The sequence below is a fragment of the Limanda limanda genome, chromosome 15 (genome assembly GCF_963576545.1).
Source record: "Limanda limanda chromosome 15, fLimLim1.1, whole genome shotgun sequence".
Classification (NCBI taxonomy): Eukaryota; Metazoa; Chordata; class Actinopteri; order Pleuronectiformes; family Pleuronectidae; genus Limanda; species Limanda limanda.
The window spans coordinates 761703-784140 of NC_083650.1; the positions used below are offsets into that span (position 1 = coordinate 761703).

Here is a 22438-nt window from a genome sequence, read left to right on the forward strand (position 1 = left end):
TTGAGTTTATTTTAAATCATTGAGGTGCCCACACAACCCACACAATGATCTCCTGATGATCATTAAAAAATGTTCCACTTTGCTGCTGCTTTGTCTAAATATGAATATGAAGTATATGTAGAACAAAAACTGAAAACAGTCATTTACAATCTCACTTCAAGGTTCTCCTTATAGTTTTGGGGAACTTTCAATCATGTCACATGATGTTCCTCAGCAGATGAAGATATTTAAATCATCGATCAATCAATCAAATATTATTTTATATAGCCCATATTCAAAAATCAAAATTTGTTGGACATCTTGTGTCCTCAACTCTAAACAAGAGAAAAATGACCCAAATAACTTTTAAAATAGGAAAAATGTAGAAACCTCAGAAAAGGCCACATGTGAGGAACCCTCGCCCTGGACCATCAGAAGATCATTAGATGCTGCTTGTAACTGGGAACATCAACCAAATAACAGTATTTACAACACATTGAAAAATCTGTTTATTGGACAGTTTTGGGATGAAAATATCATATATATTTTTCACCATGTTACCTGGGTTGATATACTCCATATTTGGTCTGCCAGACTTTAAGCAGCTCCCTGGCTGTGTGCTAGAACTACAACATTTACAACTATGCATTTTTGTTGCGGAATGAAAACACCCTGGTTGAGATCAACTGAGAACAACAACTACAAGACGATAATCTGATAGATACTGTCAGGCATGTTTGTTTATCCTAAATATGAGAAGAGCCGATCCAATGGTTTGGTTCAATCAAGTATTTATTTAGAAAGCTATGAACAGGTATGAATCAGCCAAGCAATGGGCATCCAACCCACTGCCCGGTCCTCTAGCAGTACCGGACAGTCTCGAGTCGTGTCAGAGCGCGGCAAACAGCCAGTGCCTGTCTATTTTATAACAGTAGATCTTGGTTCTTCCTCCTCGAAAGTGCGCCGGCGTAGGCCATCCTCTTGGCATTGGAATAAGGAAGTGACAAGGAGCAAAATCTCATCACTTGTTGTGTTGCAGCGAACATGGTGAGAGATTATTGGGAATGACACACAGTAAGAGGATGTACAGAAATCCTGAAAACCTTGGGAAAGGGAACAGAGCTCGGCCAGATATGGGGAGATCTTAATGATGGTCTCTAAATTGGAGAGGCGGGGAAGCATGGATTGCACGATGCAATTTTGTAGCATCATCAGACAAAGGCTGAATCAGATATGGAAGTGGGATGGAGACATCAGAGGAAGAAAGTTATAGAACATCCAAGCATCAGTTAAACCTGTTAATAAAATATCTATGCCTCAAATAGCTGAACTCAAATTGACAAGGTTAAGGCTCGGACATTGTGGACTAGCAAGTGGGTTGGTGCTTGTGGGAATGCACAGAGAAGGCAACTGTTACAACTGTGGAGTCCTGGAGTCTGTCCAACATATTCTGATATGTTGTCCACTCTATGCCAAAGGAAGGAGGGAGCTTTTTATAGAAATAGGCAAACTGGGTACTGAAAGCTTTTCTATAAAAACACTGCTTGATGATAGGTAGGTAAGAGAGATAGGTAAGTCTCCCACTTCCTTAACATTTACATTTATACATTTATAAAATTTATATCGCAATATATAAACTGAGGGCATAAACTGCAGCGATGTTTTCCTACCGATGGGAGGCATAAGAAGAAGACGAAGAAGAAGAAGAAGAAGAAGAAGAAGAAGAAGAAGAAGAAGAAGAAGAAGAAGAAGAAGAAGAAGAAGAAGAAGAAGAAGAAGAAGAAGAAGAAGAAGAAGAAGAAGAAGAAGAAGAAGAAGAAGAAGAAGAAGAAGAAGAAGAAAAAAAATCCTTTATCGGCTGTGATGACGTAAGTTGCCGGGAGCGGAAGTGTGGGCGGGATATAAACATCTAAGTTCCAAAATGGCTGCGACCATGAATAACGTGGAAGAGATTCGGAATCGAGTAATTCTTGGGGAATTTGGAGTCAAGAATGTAAGTGAAGACTGTAACAGATGGTATTGTTGGTTGTTTTAGCAGAGGAGCCAGATGTGGAAACCCTCGGGGTCTGTCGTACTGAGCCGCATGTGGTGACCAGTAAACGGCTGGACAGTGTGTTTGACATGCTCATGTACACACACTGTCTAGCAGAAAATACTGCTTCGATATGACTTTGTCAGTGTCATTATTATGTATGACTATGGAACGTGTAGGGCAGCAGTTCAGAAATACATCGAACAATCAAAACAACCTCAAGAACAATATGTTTGCTGCCAAGTATCGTTTGCTATTGTAATTATAGTAATTATTCATTTTTGTTTTTAAGGTTCATACAACAGATTTTCCAGGAAACTACCCCGGCTATGATGACATGTGGGACATGGAGAAGTTTCAAAAGGTGAGTTGGTCATATTTTTTGTTCTGAAATTGTGGGACAAGGATTTACAACCTCTAGATTATTATGTTACCTTGTGTAAGTAAACATTTGTAAGTTATGTGTATAGGCAATATCTCATTATAAGAAGAGAGGGATTGAAACATAATACTATACCAAAATAATTGGTGTTATCAGTTTGTATTGTTGGATTGTATGTAAAGATCATTAATGACCATATAAAGTTAATGATGGACCGTATATAAAGATGATCACTGACTGTATAGATAATCACTGACTGTATAAAGATGATTACTGACTGTATATAGAGATAATCCTTGACTGTATATAAACATGATAACTAACTGTATACAAAGATGATCACTGATTGTATATAAAACATGATCACCGACTGTATAACGAAGATCACTGACTGTATATAAAGATGATCACTGACTGTATATAAAGATGGTCACTGACTGTATGTAAAGATGATCACCTACTATACAGATAATGACTGACCATATAACGACGATCACTGACTGTATATAATGACAATGACTGACTGTAAAGAAAGATTATCACTGACTATATAAAGATGATCACTGACTGTACATACAGATCAGGTCAATGTCCCATCTACTAATATGGAGTAGATGAGGTTTATTATGTATACTGCAATCAGCCACCAAGGTTTGATCTGGGTTTACATTTTGGGGACTGTCATGTCCTCCATCTTTATTTCCCCTCATTTTTTTAATGTATGACATCACTCCTGTTATGTGAAGATCTCTTGTCTGTTTTCAGAACTTCAGAATTGATGTAGTTCATCTGGATGAGAACAGTATGGAGTTTGATATGGTGGGCATAGATGCAGCCATTGCCAATGCTTTCAGAAGGATCTTACTAGCAGAGGTGGGATTCCCATTCACTCAGGTTTTGTCATCTGTGTCATTCAGTGGTCACTAAGGACGGACATAAGAGAGAATAAAACATTAAGAGGAACAGGGAAAATTCACACAGCAAGAATTCCTACTCCAGAAAAGCTCAGGGAGGTTCGGGCTCAAATGCGGCTGTAGTTCCCCTTGTTTTAGTTTTTTTCATGTTTTGAGCTATTTTGTAATTGGACTGAATTTCATAAATTTGTTTCTCTCATATGTTTTTTGTCCTTATGGGCCACCAAAGTGTCATTGGTGTAACATTTGGATTTGAAGTATTTTTTGTTGACTAAAAAAAGTCTAAAAATCAGAAATATTGTGCATCCATAAATTTATGGAAATATGTTGTTTAAGCTGTGCATTATCTTTGCTTGTAGGTGCCTACCATGGCTATAGAGAAGGTGTTTATGTACAACAACACGTCTATCGTCCAGGATGAAGTCCTGGCCCACAGATTAGGTCTCATACCCATCAAAGCTGATCCCCGCCTTTTTGAGTACAGGAATACCGGTAAAACAACACCACAAAATACTCCTACTCAGTAGTGCTCCCATTTTATTCTGCTGCAGGGTGTCACTAAAGCAGTTTTCAGATATGACGTGCGTGTGTGTGATCTGCTGAGTAAAAATCAATCAAATTTTATTTGTATAGCCCATATTCAAAAATCACAATTTGTCTCATAGGGCTTTAACAAGGTGTGACATCCTCTGCCCTTAACCCTCAACAAGAGGAAGGAAAAACTACTAAAAAACTCCTTTTAACAGGGTAAAAAGAAAGTAGAAACCTCAAAGAGAGCCACATGTGAGGGATCCTTCTCCCAGGACAGACAGAAGTGCAATAGATGCCAAGTGTAATGGAGAAAGATAAGGGTTGCAGCATTGATTAGAATAAACAGCTAGCATAATGGAAAGTAAATGAATTGATGTGTTATTGTCAGTAATGGTCAAGTATCTGAGGAGACTTATTGTATTTCAAGCAGTCTTGTTGTAATCATAGTCCATTGTCAGTAGCCACCACGATGAGGATCCACCATTATCAAAGATATATCAGTTTATATATTTGGACCATTCTGTACAGAACAGTACAGTATACTTAATAGTGCATGTCTGCTTTTTGAATGCTTACAATGAAAGCTCCAAATCCACATATATCATGTTTCCATCAAAAATAACAACATTTTATACTTATTTCTCAAACCTGTCCTTGCTGTACTTGTAAATGTTGTTAATTCCAGGTGAGGAGACATCAGAGGAAGAAGGATCAGAAATAGACACTATTCAAATGCAGCTTAAGATTAAATGCAGCAGAAACCCCAGAGCAAGCAAAGATTCCTCTGACCCACGAGAGCTGTATCTGAACCACATGGGTAGGTTTCAGGTGACACCACATGAATCAAGGATATCATACATACAAATCATATTTTTGTAGATACAGACATCCAGCAGCAGCTGTGACCAGACAATTTTTTTTTCTTATTAAGTGATATGATTTTCTTTTGCTCCCCTGTCACATGCGGACTTGTTTCAGTTTATTCCAGGGACATAAAGTGGGTTCCTATTGGAAACCAAGCAGACGTCTTTGCAGACTCCAGCATTGGTCCTGTACATGAAGACATCTTGATTGCACAGCTACGACCAGGACAGGAGCTGGACATTATTATGCACTGCGTCAAAGGAACTGGTAAGAGCTGTTAAGTGTCTGGATCAAAAGTAACTTGATGTTACTCCTGCTCAAAAAAATTAAGGGAATACTTAAATCAGATCTTGATGAATGAATTATCAAGTTGATAATCTTTACTGATGTACATTCTATAATTTGTTGCGAACAAAATGATGTAACATCATTAACCCGATGAGGGCTGGATTCCAAATCATACCGAAAATCAAAGAAGAAAACTGAAAGCACAGGCAGATCCAACTTGCGTGACTTATCACAGCAGCTCATAATTTTACTCAGTACTGTGTATGGCCCCCAAGAGCCTGTATGCATAACAGACAAAGTCTGGGCTTGTTCCTGATAATTTGGCACATGGTGTCCTGGGGGATCTCATCCTAGACCTGGATCAGGGCATCAGTGAGCTCCTGCACAGTCTCTGGCAGTACTTGGCGATGTTGGATGTACCGATGCATAACTTCCCATTGGATTTAGGTCAAGGGAACATGAGGGCCAGGCAATGGCATCAATGCCTCCGTCATCCAGAAACTGCCTACCATCACTGACCCACCACCAAACCGGTCATGCTGGATGATGTTACAGGCAGCATAACGTTCACCAAAACGTCTCCAGACTCTTTCACGCCTGTCACATGTACACAGTGTGAACCTGGACTGATTGATATCCCTGAAGTTTAACTGACTTGCTGTTATACTGTGACGATTAAGTGTTCCCTTCATTTTTTTGAGCACTGTATGTAGACATTTAGATAAATTATCAGTAAAAGTTAGTGGCAAACCTTTTGCTTCCATACAGCTTCCATACTATATAACCTTTTTCAGTGCAGACCCTATCCTAGTTACAGCTAGTATTTCCTCCTGCCTGATCCTGAACTATGCTCTCTGTTCTGTGCTCAGGTAAGGACCATGCCAAGTTTTCTCCAGTGGCCACAGCAAGTTATCGCCTCCTGCCAGAGATCACTCTCCTGGAGCTGGTGGAGGGAGAGAAGGCAGAGCGTTTAAAATGCTGCTTCTCTCGAGGAGTCATTGACATGGAGGAAATTCATGGTAAGAAAGAGCCGACCAGTCTGATCTGTGATTTAATGGAAGCCTGCACTGTGTAGATGGCATAATGTAACTCTTAAGGCCGGCGCATGCTTCTGCGTTTTCAGGGGCCCGGAAGCGTAAGAGCCCTTCCGGGCCCCTTACGTGCTTGCGTATCCCTTATTACGTGCTTACGTGTGTCGGCCAATTTTTCTAACTAAACGGCAAAGCTCCGCAAGCCTCACATGGCCAGCAAGGCTGTGATTGGTCTGCTAACTACATCCTTTCCGGATGTAGTTATGCCCGATAATACTGGCGGAAACCACGGAAGATATAGAAGAACGCATATGGACCAAATAGAAGAGCACTTGGCAGAAGAGATCCGAAACTATGACCACTAGTATAACCCGTCGATGAAAAAGGCTATGAGGAGCCGCCGTGGCGATGTAAATAAACAGTCAATGACGACTGCCACACACGAAGAAGAGACGACTTCGACAAAAAACATTACTCCGCCTAGTGAACTGGCGGTGAATTGCTTTGCATCAAGCGCAACCCTTGGGGAACTCTAAATTAAAACGAGTCCGTCGACAGAGTTGCGTGAAAAGCTGCAGACGCCGTTGCAGAAGCATGCGCCGGCCTTTGTGCAGTGGTAGTTTAGTAGCACTTGTTAATTTGTTGTTAAATTAATTTAAATATAACTAAAGATATGACATTCAATAAACTGTATACAGAGGGGCTTGTATTTTGGTTTCTGTATTTCATTTAAGATGAAATTGGCTATGAGTTAAAGTGTATTTGACCTCTGACCTTTAACTGGATTTTAATTTATTCTTCTTTAAAATGGTGAAACATAATTATTTTTAGGACTCTCAAGAGTCTTAACAAGAGTTACTTGGGGGTGAATCAAACTCCTATCTTAAAATGCCCTGTACTCAGTGGTCAGGGCTTTGAATGGCCTATTTACATCTGTATGATCTTTTAGTGTGGTGAACTGCATGTATCTTACCCATGTCCTAAGTTCTCTACCAGTGCTGTCGTGTGTGGATGCCACCAGAGTATTTCTATGTTATTCTGAGTCTGTGTCCTACTGATGTGTGTGTGTCCATTGGCAGCTATATGAGAAATATCTGGGCTAGTTTGGATTGGAGATTTTTCTGAGTTTGATCTCTTCTTCGGAGAGGGCCTCACAGTTATGTGGGGCGTGTGTGTCCGCTGTCATTTTATTGGCCATGTTGACAGGTTTAGATTCAAAGGTGATGTCAGGCTGTTTGAGCGCCTGAGAGATTTGGATTCGGGCTGGTGAAAAAGAAATTGCCTTAAAGTTCAGAAAATACAGTGATGCCGTGGTCCGAGTTGACTTTTAGGGGACACATTCCAGGTTCCTGGTTCCCTCTTTTTTCTGAACCAGGACTCAGCCACCGCTCCTGATACTGCTGCTCCTGCGTCGACCATGAGGGAGATGGGCTCTCCATTGATTTTACAGGTCACTGTGGGGTCTGGTTCGGGGGGCATGACGTGACCTGCTGTAGACACTGGGCAACTTCATTGGTCATAGCTGTTGCCATGATCCCAGGCTGAAAATGGCCTCTGGTGTGGCTGTGGGGGCATGCCTCTTCCTCTGCCTCGACCTGGGGGGCCTCTTTTGTCGGGGCCTTGTCCTCTGTAGGGGGCTCGTGGTCCTCTTTGTTCCTCATAAGGGCAGTCTCGGGCCCAGTGGTCAAGTTGCCTGCATATGGAGCATCCGGTATTGGAGGTTCCTCTTGGTTGACCTCGATACTGACCAGGGCCGTATCCTCCTCTTGGTCTGAATGGAGGGGGTTGACCAAATGGAGGCATGGGTTGATTGTCTCTTTCGATCCTCATAGCCTGCGCTACTGCCTCAGCTATCTCCTGTCGCCGATGTTTCGCGAAATTATGTGACACAGTGCGTCTCCAGTCTGAATCGGTCTGGGTGTCCAGGTTAAGGACGTCTTCCAGGTTTTGTCGGACAGGTACTGGAAGCCCATCTATCACTTGGCGGCGATAGAGTATAAGGGTCTGGTCTGATGCATCGTGTCTGGTCCCCATTGCTTCCATCCAGAGTTTGCTGGCCCTGTCCAAGTAGTTGTTCAAATCTTCCCCTTCTTTTATGGCGATGGAGCCTAAAGCCCTTGGGTCCAACTGTACAGGGTAAAGGGCCCTCATGGCATCGTGTAGCTGGCCTTCACAGGTCGTCGGGGGCATCGGTCGATCGTGTCTGTCAACCCTGCTGCAGTCATTATTGCGCTGCAGACATGTGCCCCACCTTGTCGGGTGAACAGTCCCCTGTAGTCTCCTAGCCACAGCGGGTCGCCAGCAGTTAAGGTCACCAAGGTCCTGATCCAGTTATCGGCCCCTTTTGTCAGTGGAGGGAGGCGGTTAATTAGGCTGGTGAAGTCCTTCATGCTGTAAGGTAGAACAATTTTTGCCCCGTGGGCTCCACTCGCAGTGGCGCTCGAACAACCATCCCCCCCGGGGGAGGTTGGTGGGGGTCACAAGGGGTTTTGTACAGGTATTCCCTCATCATGTTGGTCATGGCAGTCACTATCAGATGTTTGTTCTGGGCCTTGTCCCATTTTGTTTTCTTCAGCCCCCAGGTGGGACTTCCCACTTTGTTGTAGTTTGAAGCTGCCAACATGTGTTGATTCTTTACCAGGATTATTATTTTTCCTAAGGCAAGGCTGTCAGGGGCTGGGGCCTCAGGCTGTTTTGGCAGGAATCCTAGATCCTTCCATTCTGCAAAGTATTTTCGAATTCGTTTTCTTGTGGATTCTCGGTCCTTTACTAGTACTGTTTAGCCTGACGTTGTCAGGTTGACCGCTCCATTGGGCTGTGATCATGGGGCGTGTTTCAACGGAACCAGGAAACAAAATGCCTCTTCGCTCAATTGGATAGACCTACAACCAATCAGAGCAACGTAGTATGTGACGTATGTCAAGCGACGCATAGTTGTTAGTTGTCTGTTTCATGAGTTTGTTCACTCTATAAATAAATCAATGGAAATGCTGCAAATGCCGCTCGTATCTCCACCGGAGGCAAAGCCCCCAGGAAGCAGCTGGAGACCAGGGCTTCTTGTGAGAGCCCCGGCCGCCGGCGGCGTGAAGAAGCCCCACCGCTACCGGGACCCGGGACCTTCCTGGCTCTGAGAGAGATCCGTCGTTACCAGAACTCTACGGAGCTGCTGATCCGCCAGCTGCGCTGCAGAGCTCCGCTGTCATGGCTCTGCAGGAGATCAGCGAGGAGAAACGGCAGCTAATCGTTTTTTTCAAGCATTCACTTCCTTGTTGCTCCAACATTAACAGCGTCCCAACATGTGTGTTTTTTGTCTCATATGTGCTGAGGAGCGTAGCGCGCCCCCCTCCCCCCCCACTCTCTTTTTATTTATATGACTGCTTGTGTGGCTGCAGCATCGGGGCCAGCTGATAAATTAAACTTTTTATGAATCCCGTAGGAGGACAGCAAAAACATCTGTTCGATCTACATATGCCTTGATCGCGTTCCTCTGTTCCTCTTTCAAAATGAATGCGCTGTCGATGTCTCTGAAACAGACTCGATGGCAGCATCGACACATCTCAGCTCATAGATATAAACACTATATATGTCTAAATATGTCTCAGCTCTCCAGCGGCAGGCAGCGCTCTTTGCTGACGTGGTTGACTACGTCACTGTAGATCATCTGTCAATCATCGTATAAAGCCCGCCCTGACGATTTGATTGGTCCGTACAGCTTCTGTACGAGCATAGTTTCTCCCCAACGGAGCGACTCCAGACCGAACTTCCCGAACAACAAATGTTGTGGGCGGGGCTAAGTTCGTCTGGCACCCAGGCTAAGTACTGTAGCCACGACCCTGCTTTCCACCAATTCTGCCAATGTTTTGAGGGTGGTGGGTGTCTGGTCGGGGGCGGCGGCCATCTTTCGGGATAAAACAAACTGTTTTCGACAGGTTATTATTTATTTTTCTTTAGCCTGTTAATAATAATACCTCCAGACCAGCACACTTATCAGTATTTCAAGCAGAAGGTTCAGACTCAGAATATACCAGTTCATCCACCTATTATCCACTCACTGTTTTTCTAGCGCTGTGACTCGTTGATGAATGTGTGTGTATCTTGGTGGGTCTGTCGTATGGGTATGTCAGGGGTGTTTATCTCTAACTGTAAAATAAATAAATTTCTTAGTGGATGAGAGAGAGGGAAAATAAAATAAAATAATAATTCCAAATATAACAATAATAGTAATAATTCAAAATTTAAATTTAAATAATAATAATAAAAAATTGAAAATTGAAAACAATAACAAAAAAGATCAAAACAATACAATACAAAAATCAATACAATATTACAAATATTAAAAAGATTGAAAAGATTAAAAATATTTACGAATATTTGTAAAATAGAAATTAATTAATTAACCAATTTATCAATCAAATTCAATGATGTCGACACAGTTGTAACCCGAGTTTTAATGTTCTTTAAGTTTCCCCAGCTACCAGATGGCAGGCTGAAGCCTCTAGCTGTAATTTCTTTTATCTAACCCCAGATGGTGTATTGAGTCAAAAAACAAACATAAAATGGCAAAAATGTCAATTCAAAAGATCTAAATTCTGTATCTTGCTGATTCCAGGCAGCTCGTAAACAAGTTTAAAGCTTAGGTTGAAATTCTCATCCGTTCCTAGCAAGCAATTGGATGACTTCATCTAGTAATAAAAATCAGCATTACAGCATTTTTAGCAAAAAACACACTCAATATTCCCTCCTTTGATACAATTATCTTAATTCATTCAGTTGATATAATCGATAATTGTTTCAACATAAATTTTGTGGAGAAATATAAACTAAGAAGAAAAAGGTGGACCATAGATTGATATTCTAAAGGGGACAGAAATATTTCACCTCTACCCCTTTTCCGAAGAGAGCTTAACTGACCACTACTATCTAGTTTCACTGTGCCCACTTTATCAGAGCCTAGTTCTCCATAATACAAAACAAGACACTGTGAACTTATTCATTATCAACAAAGCCAAGGTTGAGGATGAAGCTTTGTACGGGTCAAATGGCTTAGATATACTAAAAAATATTGACAGAAAGTGCACCTTAGTGTGAATAGTTTTAAAGAAAAAGAAAACAGGAAAAAAAACCACTGCCAATTACTATCTTTTTTAATTACTATATTTTAAAATCACTTTAATGTGGTTTTGTGTTTTCGTTAATCACTTATCCATGGAGTTGTATTACGAATCAAACTAATAAATTGTGTAGTATTATACTGGTGTCTACTGTAATCCCTGCTGTAGCAGGACTAACATAGTAATAAGATATTTAAATGATTGGATTTTATGTAGAAGTTTAGAGGCCAAAACCTTTCTCCTTTCCTCTAAAAGATTAGATGTATTGGAAATATCTGAAACAACAAATTTGTGCCAAAAAGTGTAATTTTAACAATTCCTTCTGAATGAAGCAATATTAAAAACAAACAATCAAACAAACAAATAAACACAAAGCCTTCTTATAATCTTAACGCCAGTTGTAAGCTTTAACTTTTCTGGCCTTCACAGATAGCTTCCTGACTCCCCCAAACTCTTATCAGCTAGCAAGCGGCAGGCGAAAATATCTGTCTCAGTCAAACGTTCGACCTTCACTCCTTTGTCTCTCCTCCAAAATTCATTCCACACATACACTCTCATTCACACATTATCTCCACATGCACTTCCTTTATTTATATAATCAATAGTAGTATTATAAGTTTTATATAAGTAATTTCCTCTTTCAAATCCTTATTCGTAACAGCCTTCCGTTATTTGTGTCCAATTGAAACTATGGTGTGTATTTTGGTGATTCCGGGCAGCACCGATTAATAATTGCCCTTCTACCTCTGAATCAGACAAACCCACATTTAATTAAACCTCTACGGTTTCTGGAAATCTTAAATAGTCTCTGATTTCTAAAAGTGAAATACACAACCCAATTGTTTTTACAAAACTAAGCCAGATTCAATTCTCTCAGGTCTTTGTGTCCTGAATGATAAACCAGATAAGCAAGCCAAGTTTTTTAAATTTATATACAGCCTGGGCACAGAAACCCAGGAGAAAGAGGGGATCATATTTTATGATCTAGGCGTCTTTAAATGTTTAGGCTTGACACAGGCAACGGTAAAGTCTGTGTCCCAGCTCCAGTCTCGTCAGTACAGATGCTGGGGCAGACTTATCATATATGATTACTTGTGTCGCACGGCGAATTTTAAGCTTGATCAAACGTTGCACTCTGGTTATTCAGACCCGGCCCCGTCGAATCCCACGTCTGTTACAGAATAACAAAATTATCACAGCTGTTTTATCTCTAATCTAAGGGTCGATCCAAAAGCTGTGTCTGAATTCATTAAGCGTCTGGTCTCGTCATAACAGCGCTCATGCCTTCAGTTTGACATTATTTTCACGGATCCCTTCTTAGTATTTGCTTCAGGCTCGATTCAACAGTGTATCTGGCCCGATAAGCACCTGTTCCCGTCAGAACCGGCACTCCGCCTCCAGATTCCACTGTAATCTTGTAACCTGAATCTCTATCTTTAGGTCCGATTAAACAACGGTGTGTTTGGCAGGTAGGTCCCTCACTCTCCTAGTGCAGGCTGACCTCTTCGTCTAAAACCACACCCTAAAAAGTTTAGGTTGCAATGCAATATTTGCAAACTGTTGTTTAAATCGTCAATTTACTGAATCGTGCGCCAAGATCTGTTACTTCTATTCCATTCTCATCACTTTTTCATTGTCCCTCCTATTTAATTTTTATTTCCTCTGGTTTCTTACATCACTTTTCATTGTACCTCAAAACACACAGAACTTTATTTATAAATTTTACCTCTTATCTCCTCTCCGCATTCTCATATCTATAACAATGACTATTTAACTAATACAGAATTTGTTTTAACTGGCTTCTGCGTACCTTTTGTTTGGAGCTCCAATGAGAATGCGAAGAATCGATCGGAGCAGCCTAGACTTTGAGGCCTGCTGTCTGGTCCAGATCTTCCTTAGGAAAAAAGTCGGTCAAAAACTCTCATAGGATCACGGCCAGGGTCACCATTTGTTAAGGCGTGTTGGTTTATCCTATAATATGAGAGAAGCCGATCCAAGATTTTGGTTCAATCAAATGTTTTATTTAAAGATACAATGAAGAGTTATTCATAGCTATGGACAATTATCACAGCCTATGCTAATTAAGTTAGCAGTAGGATAATTATAACAGTAGATTTGATGTGATTGGTTATGAATATTTGGAGGGGAGTCACCGCAAATCACTTTGGATCTCCCTTATTGGTCCAGCCGCAGTCCCACGCCTCTTGTCACCGAATCCAGGAAGTGACATAGCAGCAGCTCTCCGTCATGCTCCTACGCTACTCTGCCGGTTGCTAGGGCAACTCTATCTACCCTGACAGTCTGATGTTGTCTCGTAATTTAGCCTTGAGTAGAAAATGTCTTGCTCCAGCCATCTTGGCTGCTGCATATGAGCCATAACAAACTCTCTTGGACTCTCCTATCAGGACAGCTGTGACGCCGGCCACACACCGGACGCGTTAGCGTCGCGTAGGCGTCGCGTAAGCGCACCGCCAAGCCTTAAATAACAGCTGGCTCCCATCCACTCTCATGTTAATCCCTTGTGCCGGCCACACCGGACGCTGAAGTGCAGCGCTGCACCAAAACTGCCTCGCGTCGTGCAGCGATCGTTCGGCGTCGAGTCTATTTTTTGCGCTTGACGCGAGCGTAACGCTCCGGGAAACACAGTGAAAAATGATTTTAAACGATATTGGGGACATATTTTATATGATATAAATGATAAAATATGCATCACATAGTTTGTATTCCCCTTCTGTTGTCCTGGAGTTTTAATTTTACCAATTTTACCAATCACATTAAATGTCCCCCTCTGCCCCTCCATACAGACACACAAGCAGTCATAAAGATAGAAAGAGAGAGGGGTGTGTGTGTGTGTGTGTCTGTGTGTGTGTGTGTCTACGTACTCTCCACATAGGCTTGAGTGGAGAATACGTAATTTACCCTCGACACCCGACATTGAACGGAGCAAACAGCGGAGAAGTTCTTGAAGATGGATGACATTAAATTAATAATTGAAGTGGAGAAGTAGTACAGTGAGCTGTATGATCCTCGGCCGTGTTGTTTAAAGACAACATTAAAAAGGACAAATGCTGGGACGCCGTTTCAGTTAATGACAAATATCAGCTGTATCAGACAGCTCTTGGAACTCTATGTGAGTTTAATGAATCTGAGGGAATAACACTTTAATAGAAATGAGAACTAGTGAAACATTAATTCTTAATTTGTAGATTAAACCCTAGGAAGGAAAGGTTACTATTAAAATAATTTGTATGAATGCCTAATATATAGCTAAAACTACTTCTATCTTTATTGTTAAGAGTTCTTTCAGACACAACCTATAGTTAAAAGTTTGAAATTCCTAACACACTATAGTTTTGTGTTTGTCAACAAGTAGATCCCTGTTTTGGTTTGTTTCTCACACAAGGAAACAAATGCTTGTGGATTGTAATAGAAATTTTCATACAGGACACAGCAATACAATTATCATTCTGGAGTTTAATTCTTTAACCCAGCTGTGGCTGGGGGCAATTGCTATCACCACTGACAGATTCAAGCAAGAGCGATGAACAATGAAAACACACAACACTTATACAAGTTTAAACTCCTCCTTTCACATCAGAATATAGTAGACCAATCAGCTTCTCTGGATGTCCTGACAGGATGTTCAGACATTTGGTCCTCCATCATAAAGTAGATCTCCTTTGAAGTTTTATAACACAATGGCATGTTGATTCTGCTCAGACTCAAGAGAAGCTCTTGAGCCTGAAAACCTGCTTCTCTTCAGACCCCTGTCTTCTGGTCAGTTAACACCTATAACCCTCTTGTTGCATGCTTGATTGGCCCCAGCTGTTAAACCCTTTGTTCAGCACTGAATAGATGAAGCCACAATCTGAAGGCTTCCAGGAGCAATATGCATACAGTTACTTTGAGCCACAACTCTGACTATGAGCTCTGAACCACAGAAATACATTCTTCATTAAACTCCTTTTTACTTAAATATTATTTGTTTCATTTAAACATATCCAAATACAAAAATTCCCGTCACAGGATACACACAATGCATTATGCTGAATAAAGATTAGGTTGAAAATAACTCCACCTTTGCAAAATAACGACTGCTTGAAACGGTACATCAAGAAACTGTACATCATTGAGAGAGACGGAAAACCGGCTAACCTTCCAGTTACCATACAAGGTCTCACCATTTCATCTTTTACATGATGAAGATTTCTATTAGCTGTGCTTAAGCAAGGATGGGAATATATTAGGATTAGGGATGTCACGAGAACCGATACCTACGATACCTTTCGATACTAACATAACAAAACGATGCCGATGCCCAAGTTTTTGAAGTACCGTAGGCACCGTCAGCTTCGATGCCAGCAGCTGTTAGCAACTTAGCATTAGCATCGGTGCTGCGCCAGTCGACGTTTATATTCTGAAAACCAAGACGGCAACTGCGGCTGCAGCGTTCGCCCCACCTCGACTTGTTTATTAAAAAGGCACAAAGAGTCGTGTATGGAAGTATTTTGCGTTTGACGCCGGGTTTACACCGGACACGGAAGCAACGCCGCCGCTCCGCGCTAATCCTTAGCGCGCCGGCACATGGTTGTTTACACCGGAAGCTGAAGCGGCGCATGGGAGTGGATGGGAGCCAGCTGTTATTTAAGGCTTGGTGCTGCGCTTACGAGTTGCTTTGGCGTCGCTTCAGCGTCCGATGTAAACCCGGCGTGAGGCAGATGTATCATTTAATGCATAACGTGTCTCACAACAAAGTGTCACTCACATGCGACCGCAACTACCGTATAACCCGCAGTATATGCGCAGCGCAAGCACATTGAATTACCGTATATGACATTAACAACATCCAAATAATGCACTTTTTTTTTACCGTGGTATCGAAATTGGCATCGAGAATCGTGTTATTTTACTGGTATTGGCACCGACTACTGAATTTTTGGTATCGTGACACCCCTAATTAGGATGGCATAGGAGCAAAAGAAGTGTATTAGTCTGCCGACATGAACTCTGGAGAATATCCACACAATTGGGTCCAGAGTTCAGGTAAGAGGTGGCACAGCAGGCAGGGGCAGGACATCTTGCTTAGTTTTAGGCGCCCATGATATCAGGTTACAGCGGCCACACTGCCTGCGTTAGACACATGTCTCAGGCATGTGAGCTGCGCTGAGAAAATGATCTGGGTACCGTGCATAATTCACAGCAAAATAAACAGTGAAAAAATTCTTCCACCATAGTAGGGCTGCTCAATTAATCGAAATATAGTCGTGATTACGATTATTGGGTCAAACGATCTCCAAACTACTATAATCGAGTTGAAACGATTATTTGGCATTTTTTTCTAAATTCAGTCCCTCCTCTAAAGCATTCAACGCGGCCCCGCTGACTGGCACTCACTCTCAAGAAGCTGTGAAGTGAAGGAGGCGAGTTGTGTGTGTGGGGACCGGAGGTATTTAAAAAACAGCGCGAGTGGAAAATGGCAGAAGGAGGGCAGCCCCGTCTGATCGACTCTTTCGAATCCGACGAGCAGCAGCAGCACCACACAGTGTAGCGGCCGCGCCGCGCAGCGTCCACTCTCTAGCGTGCAGCCGCCCGGCTGTTCACACCGGACCCGCGCGATTCTCCCCTTTTTGTTGTATGGAACCCGTTCAATGTCGGGGTTCGGGGGTAAATGATGATGGTCCTCATACCCCCCCCCTCTTTTTCTCTCTCTCTCTCTGTGTGCTTGTAGTGGGGAGGGGGGGGGGCAGATGGGGACATTTAATAATGAGAGGAAATTTGAAAGTTCTCAGTTACAAAGTGTTTTTATGGAGAGTGTTAATGTTGCCATCATTAAGGGTTTGAATAACCAGGCACCGATATCCTGCATGGTTTGGTTTCACGGAGGAATAAGACACACTGCCGTAATCGGTGTTTACCGGAACCAGAAGTGACTGGTACTTCCGGTTAGTCATTAAACAAAATAAGGGCACATTAATAATCGTTTGAATAATCGTGATTTCGTTTTTGTCCAAAATAATCGTGATTATGATTTTTTTCCATAATCGAGCAGCCCTACACCATAGTATCAATGTCTATCTGTTGAACATATATTACAAACATAAATATTTGAAACACTTCTTGTACCTGTTTCAAAGTAAAAGCACTCTAGTATATCTGTTGACTGAATACATTCATTTGTTTATATTATTGTAGGAGTGGAAAATGCACTGCTTCGTAGCGTAGGGTCACAGCATTTAATTGAGTACATAGGCTACTTTTATTTGAGGAAATACAGTTGGACCATTACGTTTGTGCATACAGTTGGAGGTTTGCAGGAGTCCAGTGTATGTCTGTAAGCGGCTTAATTGTATTAATCTGTCTTCATGTGTTGTCCACCTCAGGGAGAAAGGTTGCCAAAGTAGTGAACAGTCGCCTGGATACGTGCAGCAGGGAAGTCCTCCGTCACGATGACCTGAAGAATCTGGTGAAAATCGGAAGAGTGCGAGACCATTTCATTTGTAAGTCAAAAATAGTTCATATGCATTTTAAAGAGGGTGTTCAGACTGCAGCAGAAAAAAATCCCAGTAAAAGAAAACACTGAAACATGGGGGCTCACCTTTAAGGAACAGTTGGATGTTTTGAACCACTAAATAAATGTCATTATTGTCGAGTGAAATGTGTAAAATCAGAAGATCAAGCTTCCTTCATGGCTGTACAATGATTTGAAGCTTAGCATGGAGAAAGTGAGGGGAACAGTTTGTCTGGTTCTGTTTGAAGGAAACAAAACCTTTTAGCAAGAACAAGAAGAAATCAGAATTTCTGTTTTGATGAGATTCTTAACACGGGTCCTGTCTCTTGCATGCAGCATCTCTCTACATCAGGTTATATAACTTTATTTACACCGTTTTTCTTGTTTTCTCACAGTTACTGTGGAGTCGACAGGCATATTGGCTCCAGATGTCCTGGTCACGGAGGCTGTCAAAGTCCTCATGTGCAAGTGTCAGAGGTTTCTTAGTGAACTGGACTCTACTGGCATGGAGTGACATGATGACTTTGCGTGCTCAGCCCCACCACAGAGAATCTGTTGTTGAAACCATAGCCCACCTAGGCTTTGACTTTGATACGCCGCTTTAAATTGTATTTTCATGGTTGATAGACTTGCTGGTTAATATGTATATACTACTGTCTATAGTTTTGCTACCAGTTTTGATTTATGAATGAGTTCAGTTGTCATTACATAAATATGCTGGTATACTATCTAAATATCCAGACACCCTGCCCAATTTTCTGTACGGATGTGTGCATAACATAATCAAAGCAAAGTAAAACGTATAATAAAAGAGAAAGGAAAGCAGTTATCACAGGATGAGTGGAATGTATATACTCTATGTATTTCTCCAGTATTACAAGTTTATAATCTAACAGCATCCTGTCAGCATTTCATTAAAGCAGATACTAATACTGTCCATTACTGTTATGTATCCTAATAACCCATAGATGTATCCTTATAACCCATAGATTTTTCCTAAATTCCCTGTTGCATCACATGTTCATTTCATCAGCACAACACAATAATAAAACACTGCACATAAATTATTTGATGATTGATTTACCAACTTATGGGACAGCAGTATTTGTTTATGATTTAGTTTATCATTGACAAATTTAGACCGCATCTTCATTTTAATTAAGTACTTGTCTCCTGACAAGTTTATTTTTCAACTACAGAACGTCCAAGTCTTAGATCCACTACCCACCAACCACAAACAAAATGTAATTCTGAAATAACCTTAATTTTATTTATTCAGTTAATTTGTATATATTATTTATTGCCATCCCAGTAATTCATACTACAAATTCACCTACTATTGTTTCCATTCTCAGGTATTACTACGTTGTTTTTAAACAATTTAACAAAGAAGAAAAACATTTTAGCCCATTTTAGTTCCCATTTCTGGTGTCTGAAAAATCTCTTAATACCTCCCATTTGAATTCACTTGATTTTATCAATACATTTAGGTCGATAAATATTTGCACAGCAACAACATTTTCATAATTTTGGCCCTGTATGCTACCACAATGGATTTGAAATAAAATAATGAAGATACTATTGAAGTGCTGATTTAAAAAAAAAAAATCCCTCAGAGAGATGGCAGAAACATTCAGAGTTTCCAGATCAACATTTTGGTACATTCTGAGAAAAAAGGAATGCACTGGTGAGCTAGGCAACACAAAAAGGTCGGGATGTCCACGGAAGATGACAGCGGTTGACGATCACAGGATCTCTTCCATGATAAAGAGGAACACCTTCATATCATCTAGTGAATTGGAGAATACTCTCCAGGAAGTAGGTGTATCATTATCCAAGTGTAACAGAAAGAGAAGACTTCACAAGAGCCTATACAGAGGATTCACCACAAGGAGCAAACCATTCACAGGCCACAAAAATAGAAAGGCCAGATTAGACTTCTGCCAAAATAGCATGCTTTGAACAAATGAAACTAAGATCTACCTGTACCAGAAAGATGGGAAGACAAAAGAATGGAGAAGGCTTGGAACGGCTCATGATCCGAAGAACACCACATCATCTGTAAAACATGGAGGCAGTGTGATGGCATGGACATGCATGGCTTCCAATGGCACTGGGTCACTAGTGTTTATTGGTGATATGACGGAAGATGGAAGCAGCTGCATGTATTCTGAAGTCTAAAGGAACATTCGGTCTGCTCACATTCAGCCAAATTCAGCAAAGTTGATTGGCAGCGCTTCACATTATAGATGGACAATGACCAAAAACCTACTGCAAAAGCAACCCAGGCATTTTTCAAGGCAAAAAAGAGGAATATTCTACAATGGCCGAATCAATCACCTGATCTCAATCAGATTGAGCATGCATTCCACTTGCTTAAGACCAAACTTAATGCAGAAAGCTCTGCAATCAAACCACAACTGAAGACAGCTGCAGTCGAGGCCTGGCAAAGCATCACAAAGGAGGAAACCCAGCGTTTGGTGATGTCTGGGGGTTCCAGACTTCAGTCATCACATGCAAAGGATTCTCAAAGTTTTAAGAATGAACATTTTATTTATGATTGAATTCGTTTGTCCAATTACTTTAGGTCCCTTGAAAGGAGGGAACTTTGTATAAAATGTCTTCCTAAATTCCTAAACCCTTCCTCCAATTCTGATGTAAATACCCTTAAATGAAAGCTGAAATTCTGCTCTTCAATAGCATATGGATTATTTCATTTCAGATCCATTGTGGTAGCATACAGGGCCAAAATTATGAAAATTGTATCGCTGTCCAAATATTTGCGGACCTAACTGTAGATGTGCTTCGGTGCATATTTCATCCACCAGGACTTGTTTGTATTGATTTCAGTTTTCCAATATTTGGTGAACAAAATGGCCTGTCAGGCAAATGGAGGTGTTGGTCTCCATTACAGATCTGTAATTTTATTAAGAACTCAACTTGAGTGGGATACATCACAACATTTTATTCCATTCTTAATGTTTTGTTGTAAAGTTTCTTAATTCTAAATGTGTGAAAAAATCTGTTAGGATTGACCAAAATTACTAAAAGCTGCTATCATTATGGAGTATGTATATCACATTTGAGATTGAAAAGCTTGTCTTTTCTGCATTATTTCATGTATGAATCAAAAGCACACAGGCTGCTAGCAGGGGTCTGTAGGCAACCACGCCAAGATGCTTTGTTATTAGAGGAACAGTTAAGTTCAGTAACATCGCTGCTATATTCTGGTTAGGTGGTACTTTTTAACTGTGCAAACATTGTATCTCAGATTTGGCATTTTGAGCCATACAATTGAGATGGCTGTTATTAGTCAAAGTCTTGGTCCCTTTCTTTGCCACATGTGTATCTGAAATACCAAAGAATCTAACATTCCACATGAATGCTATTGATATAACCTAATGGAGACAAGGGGTTGCACTAATCAGTCCATATCTTTACAAATATTTTTGGATTATTTTAATTTGTTTGATCTACCTTTTTTTTTTTTTTTACCAATATGGGGATTCTAACATCATATGAAATGGCATCTGTATTCCATTTAAAACCCATTATGGATTTGAATCATTTGTAGAATTCTATTGAGCACATGTTTTGACCATATTTATTTTATAACCTTAGAAGTACTCCTGTGCCTCTAAGAAATATATAAATTAATAAATAAATAATATGAAAAGATTAATTGGCCAGATAGAAATGCTGTAGTCAAAATTAAAAAATCAGTTGCACCCAGACACTGAGATTGACAGCTCAGTGTGCTCCAAAAAATAAGTCAGCATGATATCCATGATGAGGAAAACAAAAAAATTACAACTTTTTTGTGTTTGGTTTGGTCTGAAACAGATTTAATATACAGCCTTGAGGGATTGAGAAACACATTTCCATGATCAATGTGAAAGAATGGATGTATGAATGAATGGATAATATGATTAATAAGAATCAGAATTGGGATTTAATATTAGGAAGGCTTAGCCTACACATACAAGGAATTTGCTGTGGTGTGTTTAGTACAAGTATAAATGACAGATAAACCAGGTAGGATGAGCCCAAAGTTTTCTAACTTCACTCTGCACTATAGTGTGTTAATAATAAGCTCTGCACACAACATCCATCACGGAAACAATAAAAAGTGACAGTATACTGTAGAACTATTTTTAGAGTACTCACTAATGACAAGGAATGATTCCGAAGTAGCTCTGGGCCATAAATACGGCCCAAGAGAATCAATCAATCAATCGATCAATCAAATTGTATTTGTATAGCCCATATTCACAAATCACAATTTGTCTCATAGGGCTTTAACATGATGTGACATCCTCTGCAACAGTCCTCTGCTATAGTCATACAAGGGATAGGCTAACTTGCAAAGTGGTGTCACAATCACACTAATGAATGTGTCACACAGGAGAAGAATAATTGTTTCAACATTATTCTGCTTCAGAACTTTTTTACTGTGATTTAGATGTTACATTTTTATATATGTAATATGTAAAGCCAAACATTGCTGACATGCAATGTAAACACATTCCTTTTTATGAAAAACATTCAATATAAAATCTGCAGTACAGATAAACCAGGCAGGATGAGCACGGTTGTCTAACTTCACTCTGCACCCTAGATAGATAATACAACGTAGAAAACATTGACTATGAATTTATTTCTCCTGTTTCCGACATCAGGAGCGACGGTTACCACTAAACCGTTTTTTCTTTCTAGTGGGAACATATTTTTTACTTGGGGAAAATGGCACCCTAGCTTCCTTTCTATACGTCACTTCCGCCTCTTCCTTGGCATAGCA

General features: G+C 40.7%; 1 protein-coding gene across 1 annotated transcript; it reads left to right on the forward strand.

Annotated features, from left to right (window-relative positions):
* Positions 1-1888: 1888 nt before the first annotated feature.
* On the forward strand, positions 1889-18707 carry polr1c (RNA polymerase I and III subunit C). Its single transcript, XM_061087304.1, has 9 exons — positions 1889-1972; positions 2304-2375; positions 3159-3266; positions 3667-3799; positions 4524-4655; positions 4817-4969; positions 5860-6009; positions 17513-17629; positions 18036-18707. The coding sequence occupies exons 1-9, from the start codon at positions 1901-1903 to the stop codon at positions 18152-18154; spliced, it is 1056 nt and encodes a 351-aa protein (XP_060943287.1). The 5' UTR covers positions 1889-1900; the 3' UTR covers positions 18155-18707.
* Positions 18708-22438: the final 3731 nt, after the last annotated feature.

Excerpts from the sequence above, each read along its gene's own strand:
- polr1c (XM_061087304.1), top strand. The coding sequence starts at position 1,901 with ATGGCTGCGACCATGAATAACGTGGAAGAGATTCGGAATCGAGTAATT. Across the intron at positions 2,376-3,158 it reads ACATGGAGAAGTTTCAAAAG|AACTTCAGAATTGATGTAGT; the intron begins GTGAGTTGGTCA and ends GTCTGTTTTCAG. Across the intron at positions 3,800-4,523 it reads TTTTGAGTACAGGAATACCG|GTGAGGAGACATCAGAGGAA; the intron begins GTAAAACAACAC and ends TGTTAATTCCAG.